The sequence below is a fragment of the Pseudopipra pipra genome, chromosome 20, assembly GCF_036250125.1.
Source record: "Pseudopipra pipra isolate bDixPip1 chromosome 20, bDixPip1.hap1, whole genome shotgun sequence".
In the NCBI taxonomy this organism is placed as follows: Eukaryota; Metazoa; Chordata; class Aves; order Passeriformes; family Pipridae; genus Pseudopipra; species Pseudopipra pipra.
In genome coordinates, this window is record NC_087568.1 from 7,967,501 (window position 1) to 7,988,959 (window position 21,459).

Genomic DNA, 21,459 nt, shown 5'->3' on the forward strand with positions numbered 1-21,459 from the left:
ACCAAGTGTCCATCAAGGCCAGGATTTTGAGCTCAGTTTAATCCAAACAACTGTCTTCCTCCTCAGCCCACCCTGAGCCGACCCTGCTGGTACCAGAGCTCTCTAAAGCCTTTGGCTATTTGACCTTTCCCAGCACCAGACTCATTTATATGGAAGTCAGTTCCCCCCAAGGCAGGCACGTACTCTGGGTTGGATGCTGTTGGGGACCAGGGCTGAGAAAGAGAAACTGCATTTCCTTGTATAATGACTCAGTATCTGCAAAATGCCCCAGGAGAAGCTCAGATCCCCAGCAGGAGAACACTGTGCCCTTGGGTGGATTCTGGAGAGAGTGGCGTGCTCGCTGCTCCACTGAGTATCTGGCAGCTGCTTCCTGAGTGTTGGGGAGATGCTGGGAGAGCAGAACAGGAGACAGAGGAGGATGCTGTAGGCCTAACAGGTTTGCCTGGCTCCCCCCTGATCCCTTTGGAATAAACCTGGCTCCATGATTGGTAGGAACCTCCAGGTCATGAAGGCATTGCTGTGCCTCTTGGAAACAACACGGAGCCCCAGGTTTGAATCCCACACCTGGTCCTGCTCCTGTGCAGAGGTGGCTCGTCAGGGAGCAGATGGAGGCATGTGCACAGGGATGCTGTCACATCCTTCCCCTTGTCTGTGTCCCTGTCCCTCCCACAGAGCCCGATGGCTTTGATCAGAGCTTCCAGAGAGCACAAAAGCCTGGCAGGAACTCTTTTTTTGTGCCTCCACAGCGAGCAGCGCGCGAGCCACGGGTTTATTATTAAGGCCCCGTGGAAGAGGAGCTGCAGCCCTCTGCCGGCTGCAGATCCATGGAATGCCATGCCTTGGGCAGCTCTGGCAGCAGACACCCCTGCCTGGTGTGTCCCCATCGCCTGTGCTCCTGGTTTGCCATCCTGCACCTGCAGAGGCAGCGGAGGCTCTGCCCGCACCCTGCACCCAGCGAGTGCTCCCCCTGCATGGCTTTGGCTCATCCCTTCCTTGGGATGGCAGGGAGTGGGGGGCTGGAGGTGGCGAGAGGGGAAAGAGATGCAGGAAGGGTTTGGTAGCAAAAATGCATCGTGGAAGTGCTCCTGAAGCTCTGCCTTGTGCTGCTCCTCCTTTGTTTTACAAGAGCATGCTGTGGGCACATGTTGGTGTGTGTGCCCACACCTTGGCTCCCACTTGCTCCTTGTTTTTCCTTGACTTTTCAAGTGCAGAGCAGTTAACCAAATGGATTGCAGAAGCCAGCCCTGCCTGCAGAGTGCATCTGTTGGGTTACTACCTTCTCATAGAGGCAGCTGCTGTGTATGGGTCCCTTTGAGCTGGGAGTGTCTCCTCCAGCTCCTCCCTCCTTAGCTGCCCACACATGGACCACCAGCCCCTGAGGCTGTCCTGCCTCAAGGATGAGCCAGACTCATGCCCAGGGATAGCTGTTTTATGGGTTCATGGGCAGGTGTTGTTGAGATGCTCCAGGTGGGTTGAGAGGGGGAAGAGGAGACGCTGCTTCTTTGCATCTTCTCTGCCCCGTTCTGGGATGCAGGGGAATGGGTGAACACAAGCTTCTGGTGTTTGTCATGCCATGTGTTTTTGTCCTCTGGGACTGAGCTCTTCTGGCACTGCCAGGTCTGTCTCTTCATGTGAGAGAGCACTTGGGAAGGTGCCACCAGCCAGTGACATTGTCCTTTTGGGCATCCCCTCCTGGTCCTCTTGGAGGTGGGATGTGGGACTGGGCAGGCAGTGACCCTCCTGGCTTCTGCTCACCTCTGGTGCAGGGTATGGAGCTGAGCCATCAGGGAGGGGACAATCCCAATGCTCCAGGATGGCTGGCAGGCTCAGTGCAGCTGCATCCCGCTTTCCCAGTGCAGCATCGCGCTTCTCCGTGGCTTTGGGATTTGGCAGAGCTGATGTTTTCCCTGCTTTGCTAAGGCAGAGCAGCAGAGACTCCAACACGCTCCTTGCCCTATTCCCTCCCGACATGCCTAATTTTGCAGCCCCATTTCCCACCACCCACACGGCTCCCGACTCCGGCAGTAATTGCAGTTCCCCGTTTGCATCGCTGAGACAGCGCAGGGCTCAGAGCAGCAGAACGCTCCACCACGGGGATCCCACACCCAGCAGGATCAATAGGAGATTTGTGAGCACGGTGTGAGCAAGAGGCTTTTCCCCTCACACAGATAAAGCACTTTCTCTCTGGCAGTGCCTAAAATGAAGCTCCTGAGACACAATCAGGTGCTGACAGCTCGGAGGTGGGGGTGTAGCAGGAGGCAGCTGCTGCCTGTGCAGCCAGGGAATACTGGCATGGTTTGGGTTGGAAAGGACCTTGCTAGTTCCAGCCCCCTGCCATGGGCAGGGACACCTGCCACTAGACCAGCTTGCTCAAAGACCCATCCAGTCTGGCCTTGAACACTTCCTGGACCCCACTCACGTGTTCCCATCGTCAGCTTCTCATCCCCGTGCTTCTCACCTGCCTCGGGGCTGGGACCATCCCCAGGCTGGTTGCACAGTGCTGTGGCCTCTTGCTGACCTCTCATTCAGGTTGCACTGGCCGTATCCTGGCCCCGGAGCAGTGGGAGGACCCTGGGGAAGTGTTCCACGAATTCAGCATCTCACTGCAGTGGGACTCATGGAAATAGCCAGGGTGTCCCCACTTGCGAGATGATCATGGGATGGTGGAGCATCCCCCAGGGAATGGGCTGTGAGGGGTAAAATCAGGGAAGGCGAGTGAAACCAGCTGCTGTTTAACAGAAAGTCTGTTCCAAAAAACACAGCTGGGCCAGGCGGTGCCAGCCTGAACCTTCCCCTGGCTCCTGGGGCTGACCTGCTTTTGCCGGAACCTCCCTTTCTTCTGCTCCGCTGCCCTTTTGTCTCTGTACCTGGAGGACGTGGAGCCTCCTGGCCTATATTTTGGCTCTAAGATCAATATTTAAAATCCCCCCTCCTGTTTCCTTTGCGCAGGCGTGAGGCGCTTTCGGTTGCCGGGGGAGGCTCGTCTCCCAGAGACCTGTCTGTTCACCATTTCAAATAATTTCCCCGGTACCGTTGTTCTAGAAACAATTCATTAGGGGCCTATTATACAATGTTATACCTGCCAAGGTTAGAAAAGATCCTGCATGTGTAGTAAAATTGCACTGTGAGCTGTACACGAGAGTGGGTTTTTTTGGTGCCTGTCTGTAAAAGTGCTTTTTGCTCCTTTTTGGAGAGCGAGTCGTCAGGGGTGAAGCTGTGGGGTGATGGTGCTGCCTGCTGTGTGGAGCCCCAGCAGGGCTTGGTCTGGTGCCTGTTGACTGTCCTTATCAAGATGCTGTAGGTGTGGAAAGGGGCAGTTTTGAGGTGTGGCAGCTGTTCCTGTCTCCTCACCACTCTCTATCCCCTCTCCAGTGGCCCACTTGGAAAATCTGGGCCAAAAGAGTAGCTGGGTCCCCAGGCTGAGAGAAGTTCCATGCTTCTGGAGTGCTAATGGAGCTGTGGTCCCTGGGGAGCTCATTAAACATCACCTCAGAGGGCTGCACAGCCAGGGATGGGTTGCAGCGGGGGCTGCAAAGCCCATCCTCTGGTAGGGCTCCTGCTCAAGGAGATGTCCCTCACCCTCCTGAGCTGCCTGTCCCAGTGCCACTGGGGCAGCTCAGCCCCGCTGCCTGGCCGTGCCCTGCATCGTTGCTTTGCAGTTGTCTTTTTCTCTCTGCAGGGAGAATAACTTCATCAAGGACTTCCCACAGCTGGCTGACGGGCTCCTGGTGATCCCGCTGCCCGTGGAGGAGCAGTGCCGTGGTGTCCTCTCGGAGCCCCTTCCCGACCTCCAGCTTCTCACTGGTATGAGCTGCCCCCAGGCTCAGTGCCCCTGGGGCAAGTGCAGAATTGAGAACCCCTTTTCCCACCCTGGATCCCAGCATGGTTGCTGAGAGGAATCAGCACCAGTGGCATCTCAGGGTCCTTTGTGCCATCCCTCCTGTGTGCCTGGGGCAGGAATAGTCTGAGGGCTGTGTGAGTCCACCCTGACACAGATGGCAGCATCTCTGTCCCCATGAGCTCCCGGCAGCCGCAGTGCTGGTCCTGCCAGCAGCCCGAGGACCCCGTGGCATCACTGCCAAAGAGGTTTCTGTCCCTCCAACCGTCCCATTTCTCACCCCTCGCAAAGCAGTTGCCTGGTGGGAGCATTAAGCATTCCCCAGAGCGTGGTCAGCAGTGGCTCTTCCTTTGCAGGGGACATCAAGTACGACGAGGCAATGGGCTACCCCATGGTGCAGCACTGGCGGGTCAGGAGCAACCTCTACAGGGTGAAGCTCAGCTCCATCACCCTCTCTGCAGGTGAGGGATTCCAGGGGCAGGGAGACGTGTGTCTGTGTGGGTGGGTGGTGTCTATCTGCCCCAAGCATCCCACTGACATTTCCCACCTCCAGGGTGTGCTCCCAGCGCCACTGCAGAGGCAGGCAGAGAGATTTTCCTCCTTTTTACAGGGTGGAAACCTGAGGCAGGGACTTTGTGCAGCTCAGCCAAGAGCTGAGGTCAAAGTCAGGATGAAGCCAATAAGCAACACTGTGGGGAGGATTCGTGGGGGGTGGCTGTGTGTACGTATATGTATGAAAATCAGCAAGTACTTGAAAAAATGTGGTATCAAAAGGACCCAAAGCACTTGTAAAAGCAGGTCATATTAAGCCGGGAGTTGCAGATGAAGAAGGGGTGGGTGGGAGGATCCTGCAAATGTCAAAACATTTCACTTCCACGTTTTTATAGCTACACATTTTGTTTCAGAAATGCTGAAACATTTTGTTGCGACCTGAAATGTTTTGCCTTTTCATTTCAAAATAGCATTTTTTATTTAAAAATCAACGAGTTCTTAAATGGAGAGAGAAAGAAAAAAAAAAAGATTTAGTGCTAACAGGCTGCACAGCCCCAAAATGAAATAACCTGCTCAGAGCCGAAAAAAATACTTGGGTTCAGCTCAAAATGAATTCTTCTGGCTTTTTTTATTAAACCAACCTTCCCTTTCAATAAACCAAGCAAGCAACCAGCCAGATAATCTCATTTTGGTGACAGTTATGACGTGTTTTCTTGCAGTATGTTTTCCGTTCCACCACTGAACCAAAACGATGATATCAGCCATTCTAAATGATGCCGAGGTGCTGTGGAGTCACCAGTGCCTCCAGGATATTTCACCTCCACAGAGCAGTGAGGGTCCGTGTCCTTGTCCCATGCCAGAGGTCCCTGCTGTCTCCATGGATGTTGCTCAAGCCCCAGCCCTTGCACACCCATGGAGCTGCCATCAGCCCAGCCCCGTGTGTCCCTCTGGGCTGTCTCCAGCGCTCTCAAAAGTAGTTATCAGTTGTACTGGGCGTGTGGACTAGAGATGGAACACCTCTGGTTATGGATACAGGCAAGGAAAGGCCAAGCACATCCTCTGGGGAGAGCATTGATGATGTGCCACCAGACTGGAGCTGGCAGGAAGGGGTGTGGGTGTGCGGGGGTGTGTGTGTGCACACGTGTCCACGTGCACATCCCTGTAAAATGCTTTGAGAAATCTCTTAGGGAGAGGAATCATAGAAGGAACTCAGAGCCACAGCCCAGGGTTTTAACAGGTTGTGGATTCCAAAGGATCAGGTAGATGATGGAGGTAAGAGAGGAGGAACTGCACTTTGCACCCACCCAGGGACTTGTATGACCTGAGCAGGGACCCTGTGGGGCTCCTTGCCCTGGGTTTTGGCTACCAGCCCTGCCTGGCCAACCCACCCATCCCCTGCCTCCCTCCCACAGGCTTTGCAAACATCCTGAAGATCCTGAACAAGGACAGCAGCCGGGAGGAGCTGCTCTCCTTCATCCAGCAGTTTGGCTCCCACTACATCGCAGAGGCGCTGTACGGCTCCGAGTTCAGCTGCACCATCCACTTCCCCAGCAAGAAGGTCCAGCAGCAGCTCTGGCTCCAGTACCAGAAAGGTGAGGAGGGCGACGGGAACGGGCAGGGGCACAAATCACCCCCTCTCTCCATGCATTTACCTTCACCATGCTGGTTAGTGGGCTCAAGCAGTCAAGAGACAGTGGCACATGTCCCTTGGCAGCATCCCTGAGCCAGGCAAACCCACCCTGCCAGCTCCTGCCCTTCAGCTCCCACACTCTGGCTCCATCCTTCCCCAGGGTGACCCCTTCACCACGGTGGCCCCCACATGCTGGGGGTGCTCGGGGTCGGCTGATGGAGATGTGACATAAATGAGCTGTCTCAGAATGGCTTTGTTTTATTGCTTGTGACAATGACAGTCTTTAAGGAAGTGCATTAAATCAATAGCAGACTCATTGTGCTACACCATAAATAACGAGACACATCATTAAACAGGGCAATAAACTTCAGGACTTTGAAGTAATACAATTAGGTTATGTTTATAAAAACTCCCTTATCGCTGTAGCCTTCCATTTGCCAATTCATCTCTCTCCTCCGGGGAGTTGGGGATATTCCCCGGGTCTGATATTTTTCTGTTCAAAAAAACATCTGTGGTATATTACAGGGCCCACTGTAGGGCTGATGGTGACAGAGGTCATCAAAGCACTTGAATCCTGCCCTGCAGGTGCTGCCAAGAGCAGCCTCGCTCCATGGAAGCCAGCAAATGGAGATGTGCTCCCACACGCCTCCTCCGTTGCTTCTGGCTCATTTTTTCCCCCTGTTTTCCCGGCGCAGCTCGTCTTGTAAGCGTATTTATAACACCCTGTACTCGTTTGTTTGGGTTTTAAATAGTGATAAATGAAGTTTGCCATAGCAATGCCCCTGTTTAGCAGGAGAAAGCGCCGTGGAGGTGGGTTGTTTGCGTACTCGCGATGTTATTAATCATTCGGGAGCGCTCCCTGCAGTCCTGGGGCAAACACGGGTGGTGGGGAGCAGACCTGGAGTGCCCCGTAGTCCCACTGCCATCACTTCAGACACAGGTTTCTCAAGTGATGCCGGGTGGGAATGAGAGGCAGCCACTGCAGTCCGAGCTGGGCATGAGCATTGTTGCTGTTTCATGATGCTGGGCCAGAGGGGACGTGAACGGTGGCAGTGCTTGATCTGGTGGTGAAATATCTCCCATTCCCAACCTCTCACCTTCCCCATGGCTGGGGGCAGCAGTGGCTCCCAGGGCTCAGCCACAAAGCCCCGTGGTGGCACAGGGCCTGCAGTGCCTCGCTGACAGGATGATTTCCATTTTAGTCCATGGTATGCAGCTGGCCAAGGCAGCTCCTCGCTCCACACCCGCCTCGTGCCCACACTCCCAGAGCTGTGCCTGCCCTGTGCTGCTTGCAGGGCTGCCCCAGGGCAGGATCCAGAGCATCCTTCCCACTGCCTGTGAAGCACCAAAGCACTCATGGGACCCCAGGGACGCCCCAGGGGGTTTGCATGTAATGCCTGGACATAAACTTTTGATTTCTGACTGTGCAGCATTTGGGCACTGCGTGCTGGCTCCGACTTTATGCTTTGTGTGTGGCTCCGCCTGTGGCTTTGGTAGCTGGTGGGGTGAACTTTGGTGCTGTAGGCAGTGCAGAGGGGACCAGTGCTGTACTTAGCTCTCTGATGGCCACAAAATGCTATTGGAAGGACATCGAGGATGTTCAGGGCTCTTGATGATACCTGGGGAGATCAGCTTGTGGACTTAGAAGGCGTCACAGGAAACCCAGGGCTCTCTGACACAGAAATCCCAGTTAGCCAAGAGAAAGAGCTTGCTGTTCATGATAGATTTTATTCCCTGCTTCTCCACTGATTCACCCTCATTTTGCCAGTGGCGTAAGGCAGATCAGAATAAGTACCTCCAGCTAGACAGTTCTGGATGCCTTCTCTGCTCAGAACAGCTCCGGCCTGCCAGGCTCCCCACTGCTCACCAGCCCATTCCAAACTGTTCAGTGCACACACATATGCATCATCTCTAATAAATACAAAAGTAGGACCAGGATAGCTGTAATTTGTTAGTGAACAAAGCAGGTCACAAGAGGAGGGGAAGAGGAGAGGCTCAAACTAATTGGAACGACACCAACTATGAGAAAAATGCACATCGCAGGGTGTTTGCAGCATCGCACACAATTATTTTAATATTTTAATCAACTTCATAAATCAATCTCCGGGCCTCAGGAGGAGGCCTCCGCCAATAAAGGCACAATTTGCGCATGAAACCCTAATTGAAACCATGGTTTTGAAGAGAAGACCACGCCGCTGGCAGCTGGGATCAGGCACTGGCTCTGTGCTGAGGCTGGAGCCGCCCGAACGCCGCGCTCGCCGCCGGCACGGGAACCTGTGACGTGGGTCTGTGTCTGCAGAGCATTTCCCTCAGCCAAGTGGAGGGGAAAAGGATCCAGCTCTGGCCAGGGACAGCACAAAGTCCGTGCTGCTGTCACTGATGGCATGAGCAGGTTGCTCTGCCCAGAGGAGTGCCAAGTGTTCCCCTTCCTCCTGCAGGTGGATGAGGTGTGTGCTGGGCGGAGTGAGGTGCCCGCCCTTGTGTCATGGTTTGAGCTCAGAAATCCAAAACGTAGCCCCATACTGTGAAGAAAATTAGCTCTACACCAGCTGAAACCAGCACACCTTGTTCCTAAGGATTTGCAGGAGAGAATCCTGCAAATGAGAGAGCCAGACAGGCTCTGTGGCAGTGCTGTGCACACCGAGCACTGTGTTCTTCCAGGGCAGGCATGGGAGCATCCCCCAGGCTCCCTCCCAGGAACAGCTTTAGTCCGTGAGCAGACCAAAGCAAACTCCAGTTTTATTTCATGCAGAGTGATTAAAAGCCCGTTTTTTGGGGGCTGCTTGCTCTGGCTCTGTGCAGCCAAGCAATGCTTTCACTCATCGAGTGGCCTCCGAGCGGGAACCTTGAGATCGACCCAGCCATTGATCTGTGCCATGGGAGCCCACATCGGTTTTCTCCCCCGTGGAAGGCAGCATTTAACGCTGATGGCAGCTCATTAAGTTCGTACCCATTGTGTGAGCATCTTCGTTTGGCAGCTGGGACACACGTGGTGCCCTCAGCCACGTCCTGCTGTGTGCAAGAATGTGCCAGGCCTGGTGGGATGGAGGGAAGTGGCTTTGTCGTGGCTCCTGTGGTGCTGTGCTTTGGATTTCTGGATAAACCAGTGTGGATAACGCCTCAGCATGTTGGCTGCTGCTTAGCAGTGCCTGCTTAGTATCCAGGCTTCTTCCTTTCCCATTCTGTCCCCACAGTCACTAGGCTGGGATGGGCAAAGTGTTGTGAGGGGACACAGCCAGGGCTGCTGGCCAGAATTGGGCTATTCCACACCAACATGCACAGTAATAAAACTGGAGGTGGAGGCTGGGAGTCACCCCACCACAGAGACTCAGGAAATGAACAGGAGGAAAGAGAATGATCCCTCCATCCAGTAAATCCACCCGCTGTGAACCACTTCATTCACTGATAAAAGTTTATCAGAGACCTGGTTACTCCGTGGCCCCTCAGTCTGGCTGGATAAGGAGTAGGAGATGGTTAGGGAAAGGGAAGAGCTGTTCTGATTGCCAAATCTGGCAGCCCCAGCGAAATTTCCCCAAGAGCTGTTCTGTCTTGCTTGTTCCCAGTGGAGAAGCCCAGCTGGGAAGCGGGGAGGGATGCTGATGGGCTCGGGATGTGCTGTGCATGGACGGAGCAGATCCAGAGGGTTTCACTGCCCAGCTGATAGCGTTGCTTTAGGTCTGCAGTGCAAGAAATGTTTGTTTTTCTTGCATTTCCTATGATCTCTATCTAGAGTTTCCTTGGCTAAGGTTCCCTGGCCACATTGGGCACTCAGCAAGCTGAGCCCGTGCCTGCTACAGATGTGAAAGATGTTCCCTCTCTGTAACAGATCATTTATGGAAATAGTCCATGGAGGGGCTGTGTTCTGGCAGGTCCTGTCACAATCCCTAAGGCTTTCTGGCCCCTGCCCTCCCAGGTACTTGCTTCTCTTCTCTTGGACTACATGCCATTAATTGCATTTACCTTTAAGAGGTGACAGTTTTCATGTTTTCTTGTAAACTCAGCAGTTTTGACAAAAGATCTTCGTAAATTTTACTTCTCTTCATAAATATCCTTATAAAATTAAGAATAGAGCCTGGAACTGCTAAAATAGTAGTCTATATTCCTCTGAGTAGGGTCTGTGGGTCTCTCCTGTCCCTTCAAGGCTCCATTCATCTCTCTTCAGGTCTGATAGTGCCATTAACACAATTAAGATTGAACTAGTCCACGGGAACCTTTAGTTTTCCTTTCCTAGACACAATTAGGTGCATTAAGAAAGCTGTAAGGAGAGTTTTGCATCTGTTAAAGGAGATAATGAGTTTCCCTTATACCTGCTTGGTGAGAAGTAAAGCGTATAGAATTTCCCTCTTCTTGAGATCTGTCCCTATAAACAATCACTCTATTACCTTTGTAACACTCTTACTGGCTTAGTTTATGTCATTATATTTATTTCCAACCCTCAGATTTTGACATTTTGTTCAGAGGAGGTAAAAACAATCTTAACTGGTTGCCGTGAAATTTAGTTTAGTCTACAATATGTGCTGTGACTCAGACAGCTAAATGACCTTATGCACTGCTCATTGTAATCCAGAATTGTCAGGCAAGTCGAGTAATTAGTTGTGCAAAATGAAATAACTTTAAATCCTCGCATTGAGTAATGACCCAGAAAAATCACTTAAGCTATACAATACAAACCACTCAAAGCATCTGGCTTAATTTTTACTTTTGTAGCTCTGCCCCCTTTGATTAAGGAACAGGCTCTCCCCCTCATCCCTTTAGGAACCTTAACTCCTGTTTTTGCCCCAGACAATACCCATGGCTTAGTTTTTCTACCCTAAGAAATCAAAACTTGTGATGAAGTGGCAGGGTGGGTCTAACAGCAGCACACAGCAGCTGTTCTGCAAGGATGGAATGTGTTTGATAAACCAGCAATTCACACCAGTTTAAAGTGTTGCTTCCCATCACCTGGGATGAGCCCAAGTGATGAAATCCTTCACCCAGAGCAGCAAACCCAGAAGGGTGGCAGGACCAGGGGAGAACCTGCATGTGCTGCTGGTGTGCCTGTTAAGGAAACTTCCCTCTCTGACCATCCAGGAGCCTCCCTGGCCATCACAATGCACCACCTGAGCTGGGATCCTTCACAGCTACACCCCCCACACTCACCCAGTCAGACCAGGTTTCCTCACTGGTTCAGCCCCAGGTTTCCCAGAGCAGAGTCTTAAGACATCTGGATCCTTAAAATAATTTAATTATTGTGCAACAGCAGAATAACAGCCTGAGCTGGTGCTGCCCAGGAGGGACCAGTGGTCTAAACACAGGGAAGTCTGGGGTCTTCCAGCTCCTGATGTGTCTCCAGGTGTTCCTCACCTGACCGTGCCTGTCCCCAGGCCCTTTGTTATGCAAAGGGCTGGCAGTTCATGGATGAGCCATGCACACAGGGATGGAACCTTCAGCCAGGCTCCCACGCCCTGTTACCAAGCACTTGGAGCCACTTCAACTGAAGCAGGCCTTTGAAACATCAGGTACTGCCTATGGTGACAAGGAAGATATTGCCCTTGTGGGAGTATCAGAGTGGATTAAGGTTCAAAACCTGAGCATTTGTTTATGAGGTGGGTAGGGAAGTGTCAGGTAGAGTTCCCTGATCTCCTGCCAAGGAGATCAGATTTATCCTGTGCAACCTGAGAAGAGGGGTCCTGTAGCCATTGTGTTCCCAATCTAATCCCCACTGGCTGTAAAATCCAACCTGCCACCAAAGGGAGGAGATGTAGTGTTTTAATAAGAAAATGAGCCGTTTGCAATGCACTTTTAATTGGATCAATTTTTCCTTTATTACACAATCTTTAAAAACCAAACACATACGTATGACCAGACAAGCTCTTTCTCCAGGTACAGGAGCCAACTATTTCAACACAATCCTTAATTACTCCTTGTTTGGCAGACGATCACAACACCGTGTGGGGGCACGACAGCAAAAAAACAGAGCTCTGCAAAATCATCTCACAGTCACTGTTGAGAGTTTTGTCAGGGGACATGCAGACCCTGGGCAGGGACAGCAGGTTTCCTTTTTCCCTTTTCTGCCTGAAAGCCCAGATCAGAAGAGCTGCAGGCAAGACACAGCCCCAGGCACTGATAGCAGTGTCCTGGCCCACCAGTGCATCACAGGGTAGTGTTATTTTCCTTAATTCTCCGAGTGAGAAACAGATGACAGACGTTTTGTTTGAACTTTGTAACCAGGAACAGGCTGGGGTAACCAACTGCTCAGTTTGCTAGACCAGCTTTTTATGTCCCTTCAAGCACTCCAGGAAATGTTATTGCTAGTACAGTGTGCTGTTTATTTCAAAAAAAAAAATATCCATGGGAACAGAAAATGACAGAGGTACATATTATCACAGATAATATTGCTTCAGTTATTCAGGTCCACGGTAGCTTCCTGCTTGGAGCAGTTCTTGGAAGCAGGAGAAATGTTTAAAAGACATCAGAAGGAGAGGAACTGCCATTGCAATAATACTGGAAAAATGCCTCCAGTTACAATGTCATTAACTGCAGCACGGCCCAGTAATCGTCCTCATCTCCCCAAAACACACATGCAAGGTGGGAAAGGCTCCCCAGATTGCTGTCACATGCCCCCTTCCCACCCAAAAAAAGAGAAGCAGAGCGTGTAAATAGTGATGTGCAAGTTGGCAGCCTTGGCAAACACAGGGAGCAGCTCAGGAAGGGAGGAGGGTTCAGTCCCCGGGGCTCCCTCAGCACCATTTACCACCTCCTGCCTCAGCTCCCTTCTCCACAAGCTTTTTGTAGTGCATTATAGCAAGAGGAATCAGAAGTTGCCCTGATTGGAGGGGCAGCTCCATCACACAGCTGTGTTTGTGTTCTGGCCCCTTCAGTGCTCTGCCTGAGCACAACAGGAAGAGGAAAAAAACCCCGAAAATCCCACCAAAATCTGCTCCCAGCACTTCTTCTGCAAACCCTGTAACTGCCAAACACCCATCTGGAGCAGCAGCAGCTCAGAAAGCCTGTTTCACTTTGCTGTTTCATTAGGGGAGAGTATATGGGAGCTTAAAAAAAAATTCACCTGTTGCAAACATTGTAGGACAAGTAGCAAACAATTTGCTGGAGGACGGCAGCCACCATAAAATCAGCTTTTATATTGTCTGTCGTGGCCCCAAATTTGCAACTACGTTGTTGATAGCAACAAATAAATGCACTGCAGTGTAACTATTATCTGTGGCAGATTAACATGCTACCACTGTGCCCTATTTAAATGCATCTTTCCTTCAATAAACTATTCTGGGCGAGCAGCACCACACTGAGGTACACATTTATCAGCCAGGAGAGTAGCACTGTGGGGGCCTTGGTTCACACAGCTGCAGTTTTGTGCTTCATTTGGCCCAAAGCCGTGATGAACAGCAACTCTGGTGCCTGCTGGTGCTGTATAAAAAAAAAAAAATCTAAAAAAAAAAATCTGAGGAATGTAGTGTTTTGCTGTGCAAGGGAAAAAAAAGGCAGTGCATCAATGGATGTGCTTCCAAGTATGAAAAAATAGAAGTGAAATAGTCCCCCCCTCCCCATCCCTATCTCAGCAGTGAGTAACTTGCTCATAGGAGGTGCAGATGAGTGGAAACCTATTGCTAAATGCAATGGTCTGGAATGCAGAGTAGTGAAGTGCAGGTGAACATACAGTGTGTTGCATTTAATCTCATTTTCTACAATCTCCCAGTCTCATTCCCCCAGCCCTTCCCCTCTCCCCATGAAATTTTAGATACCAGGTACACCTTCCAAAGACAGTTTCCAGGATACATTTAATAATAAAACAGCAGTAAATAGCAACCCTAGGTTTCCCCTCAGGTTTTTTTTTCCTTCAGCCCCCTCCCTTTTTACCCCCTTCTACGTAGCAGGACTCTGAGTAGTAATAAAACCCCTCTTTTCTTACTACTCAGTAATAAAGAGGGCAATTTTCTGCCTCAGCTTGGTCTCCCACGATTGCACAGTACTCACTACACATGGAACAGACTCAGCTCACAAATGGCACGACGGGGTGATCTCCTGAACACCAGAAAAATGGGAGAGAGACAACTGTCCCTTGTCAGGGTGGGAGTAAAGCTCCATCTCCGCGTGGTTGATGAGGGCTATTTCGTTTTATGCAATCCCAAATTGCTCTCTCTAGGAGTTGCCCAGACAACTGCTACCCAGTTCCTTGCGAGTACCACAGAGAGAGAGGAGGATTGCCTCGCTAGTTCTGTAAGGGAAGGTGATTTAGAGCAGTCACTCAGCTTTTATGGCACAAAGAAAGACACTGGTTAAAAGCTGGGGGTGCAGGAGATGTGGCATAAGGAGGTGAGAAGGTTTATGGAGTGACCAGTCACTTAGCAAGGAACCAATTCTCCAAGGGATGGATCCCTTCCCTTGCGCTCGTTCTTATTTGTATGGATTTTATATAAAAAAGGAAGAAGAAAAAGCAGACCACCACCACCACAACAGCTATTTTGTTTCTAAACACAAAACATGATGGCCTCTATGCCAGATCCCCTTCGGTTATGGCAGAGTCTTCCTGAAGGCTGGACACTTGTTCCTGTTGGATTGCAGGGAGGCTGGAAGAATGTCTGCTGCCAGGAGAGGCTTTGCTTACAGCCATGCCTTTAAGGGGTGGAGTATCTTCTCAGGTGGTAACTGTAGATCTTAATGCAATGATCCCAACAGTCCAGCACCAGGAGCTGCCCTTTGGGAGTGATGGCAATACCGACCGGGCAGGTGAGTCCTTCCCGGATCAGGATGTTGTAGCCACCTCCCTTAGGGAAATGCAGGATTTCTTTACGGCTGCTGTCAGCAACAATGAGGTCTCCCCTGGCATCGACACACATCCCAGCAATGCACCTGAAATCCTCATTCTCCGAGAAGAAGTGGCTGATCTGCCGCCCCAGCTGCCCGTCGGGGCCGACGGAGCCGATGGAAAAGCCTCCTTCTAGATGGTGCTCGTACTGCCGGTTCTCCAGGTTGAGCCCCAGCCCCTGAGTGAAGTAAATGGTCCCTTCGGCGTCGCAGGTGACGAACTTGGGGCGCACCGCGCTACACAAGCAGCTGTACTTCACCACCCCCACGCCACGGTCCACCGTGAAGCACCAGAGCTTCCCCCCTTCCACGTCGGTGACCACGAACTGCCCCGAGGGCAGCGCGGCGATGCCCCAGGGCTTGCTCAGCTGGCTCCGGTGACAGGCCACGCAGTGCCCGTCCATGGTGTACACCTTGACAGAGTTATCATAGCTGTCTGTCACCCCGATGAGGCCGTGGCAGTTCATGGTGACAGAAAGGGGAGTCAAATTGGGCAAGTCTGCTCCGAGGAAACTCAGCACGAAGCTGTCGATCCCGCTGGGGCTCCGGCGGATTTCCTTCAGAAAACCCTTGCGGGTAAAAACCTGGATTCGGAAGTTGCCCCGGTCTGCCACGAGCACCTCGCCTTGCGTGGTGACGTGCAGGCTGACAGGGAGGTTGAACATCCCTGGCAGGCTGCCCTTGGAGCCCATCTTCTTGATGAAGTGACACTGCTGGATGCTCGTGGCTGCTTCAGGAATCCTTGGCTTGGCTGGTGAGGAATGGGGTGTGCAGCTGGGCTCTTCCTGCACCAGGTCAGGCTCCCTAAATGACACCGACGAGGATGCTGCAGTTTCTGGGAGCGACTCCTCCACGTTAACAGACCGAGGTTTCTTCACCACCTGCCCGATCTGCAGTGGTCCCACGTGGCTCACCTTCAGGAGTTCCACCTCTTGCAGAGTCAGCTCCCTTGGGAGACTGTTTGTCAGTTCTGGTTCCTCCTCGTCTGCCGCCTCCTCCAGGAGAGCTATATCCCCCTGCTTTATTTTGGCAAGGAAATAGTCACAGCGGGACATTATCTGCACCTCTGCTAAGTTCAGCAGGTAGGCTTGCTCCTCCATTACCTGGTTATTTACCTTCTCCACTTCAGACAAAGAGGTGGTGAAGAACTTGCGTGACCTGGCCAGTTCCTCCTGGATCTTGCGCTCTTCTTTGCTGTACTCCTGCAGAACTGCTTTGTACCTGGATTGCAGGTCTCTAGAAACACCCTCCAGAGCAGCTTTTCTTTTCTGGAGATCACCCATGAGCTCCCTTAGCCTGGCAAGCCTCGTCCCAAATTCCCTCCTACGCTCTTCAGCAGCCTCTTTGATAGCAATGACTCTGTGCCCTTGGGGCAGGTGTGAAGCCTCCTTGCAGGGCTCACATAAAACCAAGCTGCAGCTCTTGCAAAAGTGCCTCGGCAACCTTCTCCCGCAGACCTTGCACATGAGGAGCCCCACCACTTCCCCCAGTCCAGCGGTGTCGATGATCTTGAGCACAGTGAGGTTGTCAGTCAGCTGAGCCAGGCTCGTGATCCGCGTGATCTTGCTGCAGAACGGGCACCGTATCCCGTTAATGCTGTTTGCCAGGAGCTTCTCCAGGCACTGTTTGCAGATGGTGTGCCCGCAGTGCAGGAGCTTGGGCCTCAGGTGCTCCTCAGTGAAGGACTCCATGCAAATGGGGCACTCCAGGACCTCTCGGAGCGCATCCGAGTTGAGATGCGGGGCGGCAGCCATGGTGTTCCCGGGCAGCTTCAGCCGGCGCCGTGTCTTGTGCTCACATCTATTCCAAGGTGCTCCAATTCTGTCCAGAAAGCAAAAAAAAAAAAAAAAAGGAAATGTGATTTATGTCAGCACCAGCAGTTGCATATACATGCAATTTATTTCTGACTTTTATCACCCAACCCTGCAGAAAAGAAACCCAGTTGGCTTCTCCACGTTTGGGAAGGATGGATTAGTCACAGCTAATCTCGGAGTGGGCAAATTTCAAAACTAACTTGCAGCTCCCAGTGCGATGAATTATTCACTTGCAACATTTGTAAGTAGCAACTGAAAGAAGTGTAATGGCAGCAATAAGGAAGCCCAATAGATATTGATGACTGAATCATCTCCTCATGGTGCCCATCTCCTGCTGCCAAGCCTCCGAGTTTACATAATTTACTGAAACCCAGGGAGATTAAACCAAGCATTCAAAATGTTGCGCATCAAAAGAGGAACCAGATGGCGCGATGCTTTAGGACATTAATAGATCACCTCTGGAGACCTGCATTCAGATGTGACATCAGATACGAACGAAATAAATGTGGTTGGTTTGCCCTGCTTTGCTAGAGAGCCAAAGTAAATGCTCAAGGTTTCATGCATTTGCCAGGAAGTGAAACTTAGCAGGAATGCTTTGTCAGCTTCCACTCCTTGTGGGGGGTGACTGTGCACACTGAAAATACAAAGAGAAGGTTGGATGCCAGTGCATTTCACTGACCTCTGCCATGCTGCACCATGTTTCAACATGCCAATTACACACTTTGTGTTTACCTTGGACAGATAAGAGCAGTAATGGATTTAAAAGACGACTCCAAACATCCAAACTCCGAACGTACTACCAGTCAGTCCCTGAACTCAGCTTAACTGCATATAATTTCTCCTCATTTCACAGTCTTGCAGCGTTGACCTCATTCCTGTCTCCCGGTTCAGTTTTACACCACTCTGGTTGCTGTTCAGCTTCAATCCAGGTTTCTCCACCCTCCCATCCCTCCCAGCAGGGAGCAGATCCCAGCAGCTCTCCTGCCAAAGCAGCCATCCATTCAAAAGGAACAGAACAGGGCTCACATCATTAAGTTATTATTCAGTAGACTGGGTTTCAATACCTTTGCTATTGCATTGCCTTGCCACTAAAAAATAGGGAAGAAAACCTTTTTTCTAGGGGAGAGGAGGAGAAGGAAGTAGTTAGTCTTTGAAATGAAGAGAGGGTGGCAGAGGGATGTGAACAGACAGCTTTTTCTGAGTAATGGCTCAATGCACACAGCATTCTTGCTTCCCTGCTGGGTTTGCCTCCTTCCTCCTCCTCGGGAAAGCTCCAGTGTATTTCAGTTTACCACTTTCTCACGTGCAAGAAAACAACTGCAACAAACAAAATTTCTTTATGTTCATACAGAGAAGGGAAAAAAAAGTCATTTAAAATTATCAGCTGCGTCCCTTCAGAGCCCATATTTCAGGGAGGGACTCAGTGGTGTGGCAGAATCTGCAAGCACCAAGCTGGGATCTGATCCTCAGTGGTGGCAGGATGAGTATCCCTGGCATCTGGGTGCAGGAGGACTCCAGGCACTTCCTGCCACTGGCACCGAGCACGCTTCCCTTTTTGTCTTAACACACATCACAGCTGGGGAGGCAGAAGCCTGGGCACTGCCGCGGAGAACAGAAACCTTCCTTTGAGGGATGAAAAACCTGTATTTTAAAACGGTTTTAAAAAATGAAACACAGGGTACCGGGCTCATTATTCTTACTTTCCTTGGAAACACGTCAAAAGGCTCGCTCAGGGAAGGACGAGGGAGCAGCACAGGCACCAGGTGCTGCGAGCTACATTGAAAGGTACCTTTAAAACAAGTATTTTCATTAAAGAACAATGGCGGAGGGGATTTTAAGTCAGGCTGGGCTTTTCAGACAGATGATTTGTACAATATTCTTCTCATACATAACCCCTTTTGCTGGAATGCCAGCGTGCCCTCGGTAACGTGACATTATTTCTCCCTTTATCTCCCTCTCGCACTCGGCTGTGCCTGCATGGAAGTTTCCTTAACAGCAAGTTGTTCTTGCGTATCGGTCCCTCCCAAGGCAGTTCCTCTGACGCAGAGCAGGGTATTACAGAAAGCCTCAGCTGAGGATCAAGCTATAAAACCCGGTGAATTATGCCAGTTTGGTTTCCTTACGTGCTCAAAAGAAATTTCCTGCCGTGGTTTGGTAGTTTTTTTAGCGAGCGCGTCTGCGGGCGAGGCAACCGGGCTTCACTCGCGGTTCAGACCCCCTGCCCTTAACGAGTGAGAATAACGGGGTAACACTGCAAAATCCACGCTGCTGACAGCAGCTGTCACAACAACAACAACAGCAACAACAACAACAAACCCCGCAGGACAGACAGACCCTGGGTGTGGGTTTTGCACAGACAATGCAAAGGTTTGGGTTGGAAGGGACCGTAAGGATCACCCCGTTCCACCCCCTGCCACGGGCAGGGACACCTTCCCCATAGACCCGGTCGCTCCAAGCCTCGTCCAGCCTGGAATCGGGCGCTCCCAGGGATGGCGCATCCCTGGGATAACCCGCGCTGGTGTCTGACCACGCCGTGCTCGGGGCGCACGCCCAGGCTCCGTCTGGGCGCACCGGGGCGATCCCATGGGATGATCAATGGGGGTCCGCTGCGAGCACCCTCCGGGTGCCCGAGGGGGGCTCGGCGGGGCGGACCCCGCTCTCTTTCCCTCCCTTCCTCCCTCCCTCCCAGCGCGGCCGGGAGCGCCCACCCGGCGGGGCCCATCCCGTCCCTGCCCTCCCAGCCCGTCCCGTCCATCCCATTCCCGTCCCGTTCCCGTCCCGTCCCGGGGGTCCCGCCGTGCCCGGCCCCGCCCGCAGGGGGCGCCGCGGCCCCGGGCGCGCGCCCCTGCCCTCACCTGCCGCCGCCCGGGCCGCGCCGCTCCCGGCGTGCCCCGCGCGCTCACGTGAGCGCCGCGCCCGCCGCCGCGGGGGCTGCTGGGAGGTGTAGTCTCGGGGCGGGGGGGAGACAGGGAATGGCGGCGTTGGGGGGGGATCGCGGGATGGGAGCCTGTGCTGCGGCTCCTTCTGTCGAGGAAGGTTGACGTTAAAAAGAAGGCGAACGGAAACGTGTTTGCTTCGTTTTTCTCGGTTTAGCGTGTGCTGGTTTGGAACGCGCGGGTTGTGCGCTGCCCTTTGCCTGGTCAGGCAGTGCTGCTGCGGGAGCAGCCTCTTCCCCCTTCCCTTGTTCTTTTTCTTTCCCTTCCCTATTCCTTTCTCCTTCTCTTTCCCGTTCTCTTTTCGTTTTCCTTCACTTTTCCCTTCTTCTTTCATTTCCCTTCCTTTCTTCTTTCTTTTCCCCTTTTCCTCTTTTTTCCCCTTTCTCCCTTTCCCTTTCCTTTTCCTTCCCTTTTCCCTTCCCTTCCCCCAGCAGACTCTGGGCGTTTGATCCGTTGTGCATCATCTATTGAAAAGGTGTATTTTTCTCATTCCATACCCTGTGCTGCGGCAGCCCATCGGCTCCAGGACAGAAAGGACTGTTTTTGGGTTCAGAACAGCAGCTGTGAGCAGCTGACAGGGTGATGTTCTGGGGTATCCACACCTTGGCTGATTTTAATCATCTTCATGGAGTCCCCCAGTTCTGCACCGGTTTGTGGGGAACCAGCCAGTTAAGGGGTTCACCCTTGATCACAAGGTTGTGTTGCCTGGTCATTCCATTCTCCTGCTCCCTCCTGGGAGGTACTAAAGGATTGCAGCTCCATTACACCTGCACAGGGCTGATCACCAGAGTCATTAATCATGGATTAGTCATTTCCCTCCTGCCTCATCTCTCTTTCTCCTCCTCATTCCTCCACCCTTTATTTCTGACCCATCTGCCTGTCAGGCATTGCAGGCTGGCAGTGGTAGCCAGAGGCAGGTTTTGGCCACTGGATCATGGCTGTGCTCTGTCTGGTGTTTCATAGAATCCTAAAATATGCTGAGTTGGAAGGGACCCTCCATGTCCTGGAGTCACTAACACCGATACCATTCCAGCCACATTTTTGCTCAGCCATTGTGACCTGCTTTAGAGATGGCAGAGAGACAGCCCTTTTACTATGACCCTGTGGGGCTGCACAGCAGGACAGGGAATGTCATGGCTTGGGGCTTCCTCTGTGGGAGCAGGGAGAACCCCAGGCAGGTGCAGGGGCACCGTGTCCTTCACACACCAGCAGCACCACTGTTCCCAGTGGCATCCAGGCACTGTCCCGTGATCAGCCCAGGGCTGATGTGCAGGTGGAGGCCCCGACTCAGAGGAATTCACTGCCTGGAGAAGGAGGCAAATCCTTGGTTTAACCATTTCCCAAAAACCCTTTGTGTGGCCTCTCCGCCTGCAGCACTTTTCCACTGCTCACCTGCTCCAGCCAGCACTGAAGAAAGCAACTTGCATAATGCACCAAGTCTTGCCACCTTTTGTTCTCGACAGGTTTTTTCTACTTTATTTAGAATAGAGTAGTTCAGTCTGAAGGGACCTACATCCCAACAGCAATGAGGAGCAGCAGGGATCAGCAAATGTGGGCAGGGGACACGCTCAGAGGCAGTGGAGCAAATGCAAAGCCTGACCAGGGTTGCAAAAGAAAATGAGTGAGATTTACAGTTCCCCTGTTTCAGGCACCAGTGGATCCCTGGAGGTGTTGCTGTGCCCAGGGAGGGGGCACAGGGTTCACTACTGACTTCTTGCCTCACCAGGGAAATGTTCTTTCAGCCCCCAGTGTATTTTCCAGTGACAGAAAAGAAGGATGTAAACATTGAACCAGGGTGGTCTGGCAGATTTTTTGAGGCTACCCACACCTGAAAGTGAGCGGTGTGAGGAAAAAACAGTGGTAGGAATAGGAAATAATCTTTCAGTGCATCCTGGGGAGAAAACAAACAGCTCTCTGGACTTGATTAGAGGTGATAATGATGAGTCA

At 52.1% G+C, this 21,459-nt stretch overlaps 2 protein-coding genes across 3 annotated transcripts in view; one reads left to right on the forward strand and one right to left on the reverse strand.

Moving 5' to 3' along the window:
• ASTN2 (astrotactin 2) overlaps nucleotides 1–21,459 on the forward strand; it is a 324,150-nt gene that overhangs the window by 202,926 nt on the left and 99,765 nt on the right. The window contains exons 14-16 of the mRNA XM_064677101.1: nucleotides 3,680–3,804; nucleotides 4,195–4,299; nucleotides 5,743–5,922. Of these exons, the coding sequence (XP_064533171.1) occupies nucleotides 3,680–3,804; nucleotides 4,195–4,299; nucleotides 5,743–5,922 (410 nt within the window). The remainder of the gene's footprint in view (nucleotides 1–3,679; nucleotides 3,805–4,194; nucleotides 4,300–5,742; nucleotides 5,923–21,459) is intronic.
• On the reverse strand, nucleotides 11,740–19,490 carry TRIM32 (tripartite motif containing 32). 2 transcript variants are annotated; one of them, XM_064677102.1, is made up of 2 exons: nucleotides 19,432–19,490; nucleotides 11,740–16,583 (listed from the first exon to the last, which is right to left on the reverse strand). In XM_064677102.1, the coding sequence occupies exon 2, from the start codon at nucleotides 16,514–16,516 to the stop codon at nucleotides 14,573–14,575; it is 1,944 nt and encodes a 647-aa protein (XP_064533172.1). In that variant the 5' UTR covers nucleotides 16,517–16,583; nucleotides 19,432–19,490; the 3' UTR covers nucleotides 11,740–14,572. The 2 variants fall into 2 exon arrangements, with proteins under 2 accessions (XP_064533172.1, XP_064533173.1); XM_064677103.1 differs by lacking the exon at nucleotides 19,432–19,490 and adding an exon at nucleotides 17,309–19,209.

Excerpts from the sequence above, each read along its gene's own strand:
- TRIM32 (XM_064677102.1), bottom strand. The coding sequence starts at position 16,516 with ATGGCTGCCGCCCCGCATCTCAACTCGGATGCGCTCCGAGAGGTCCTG.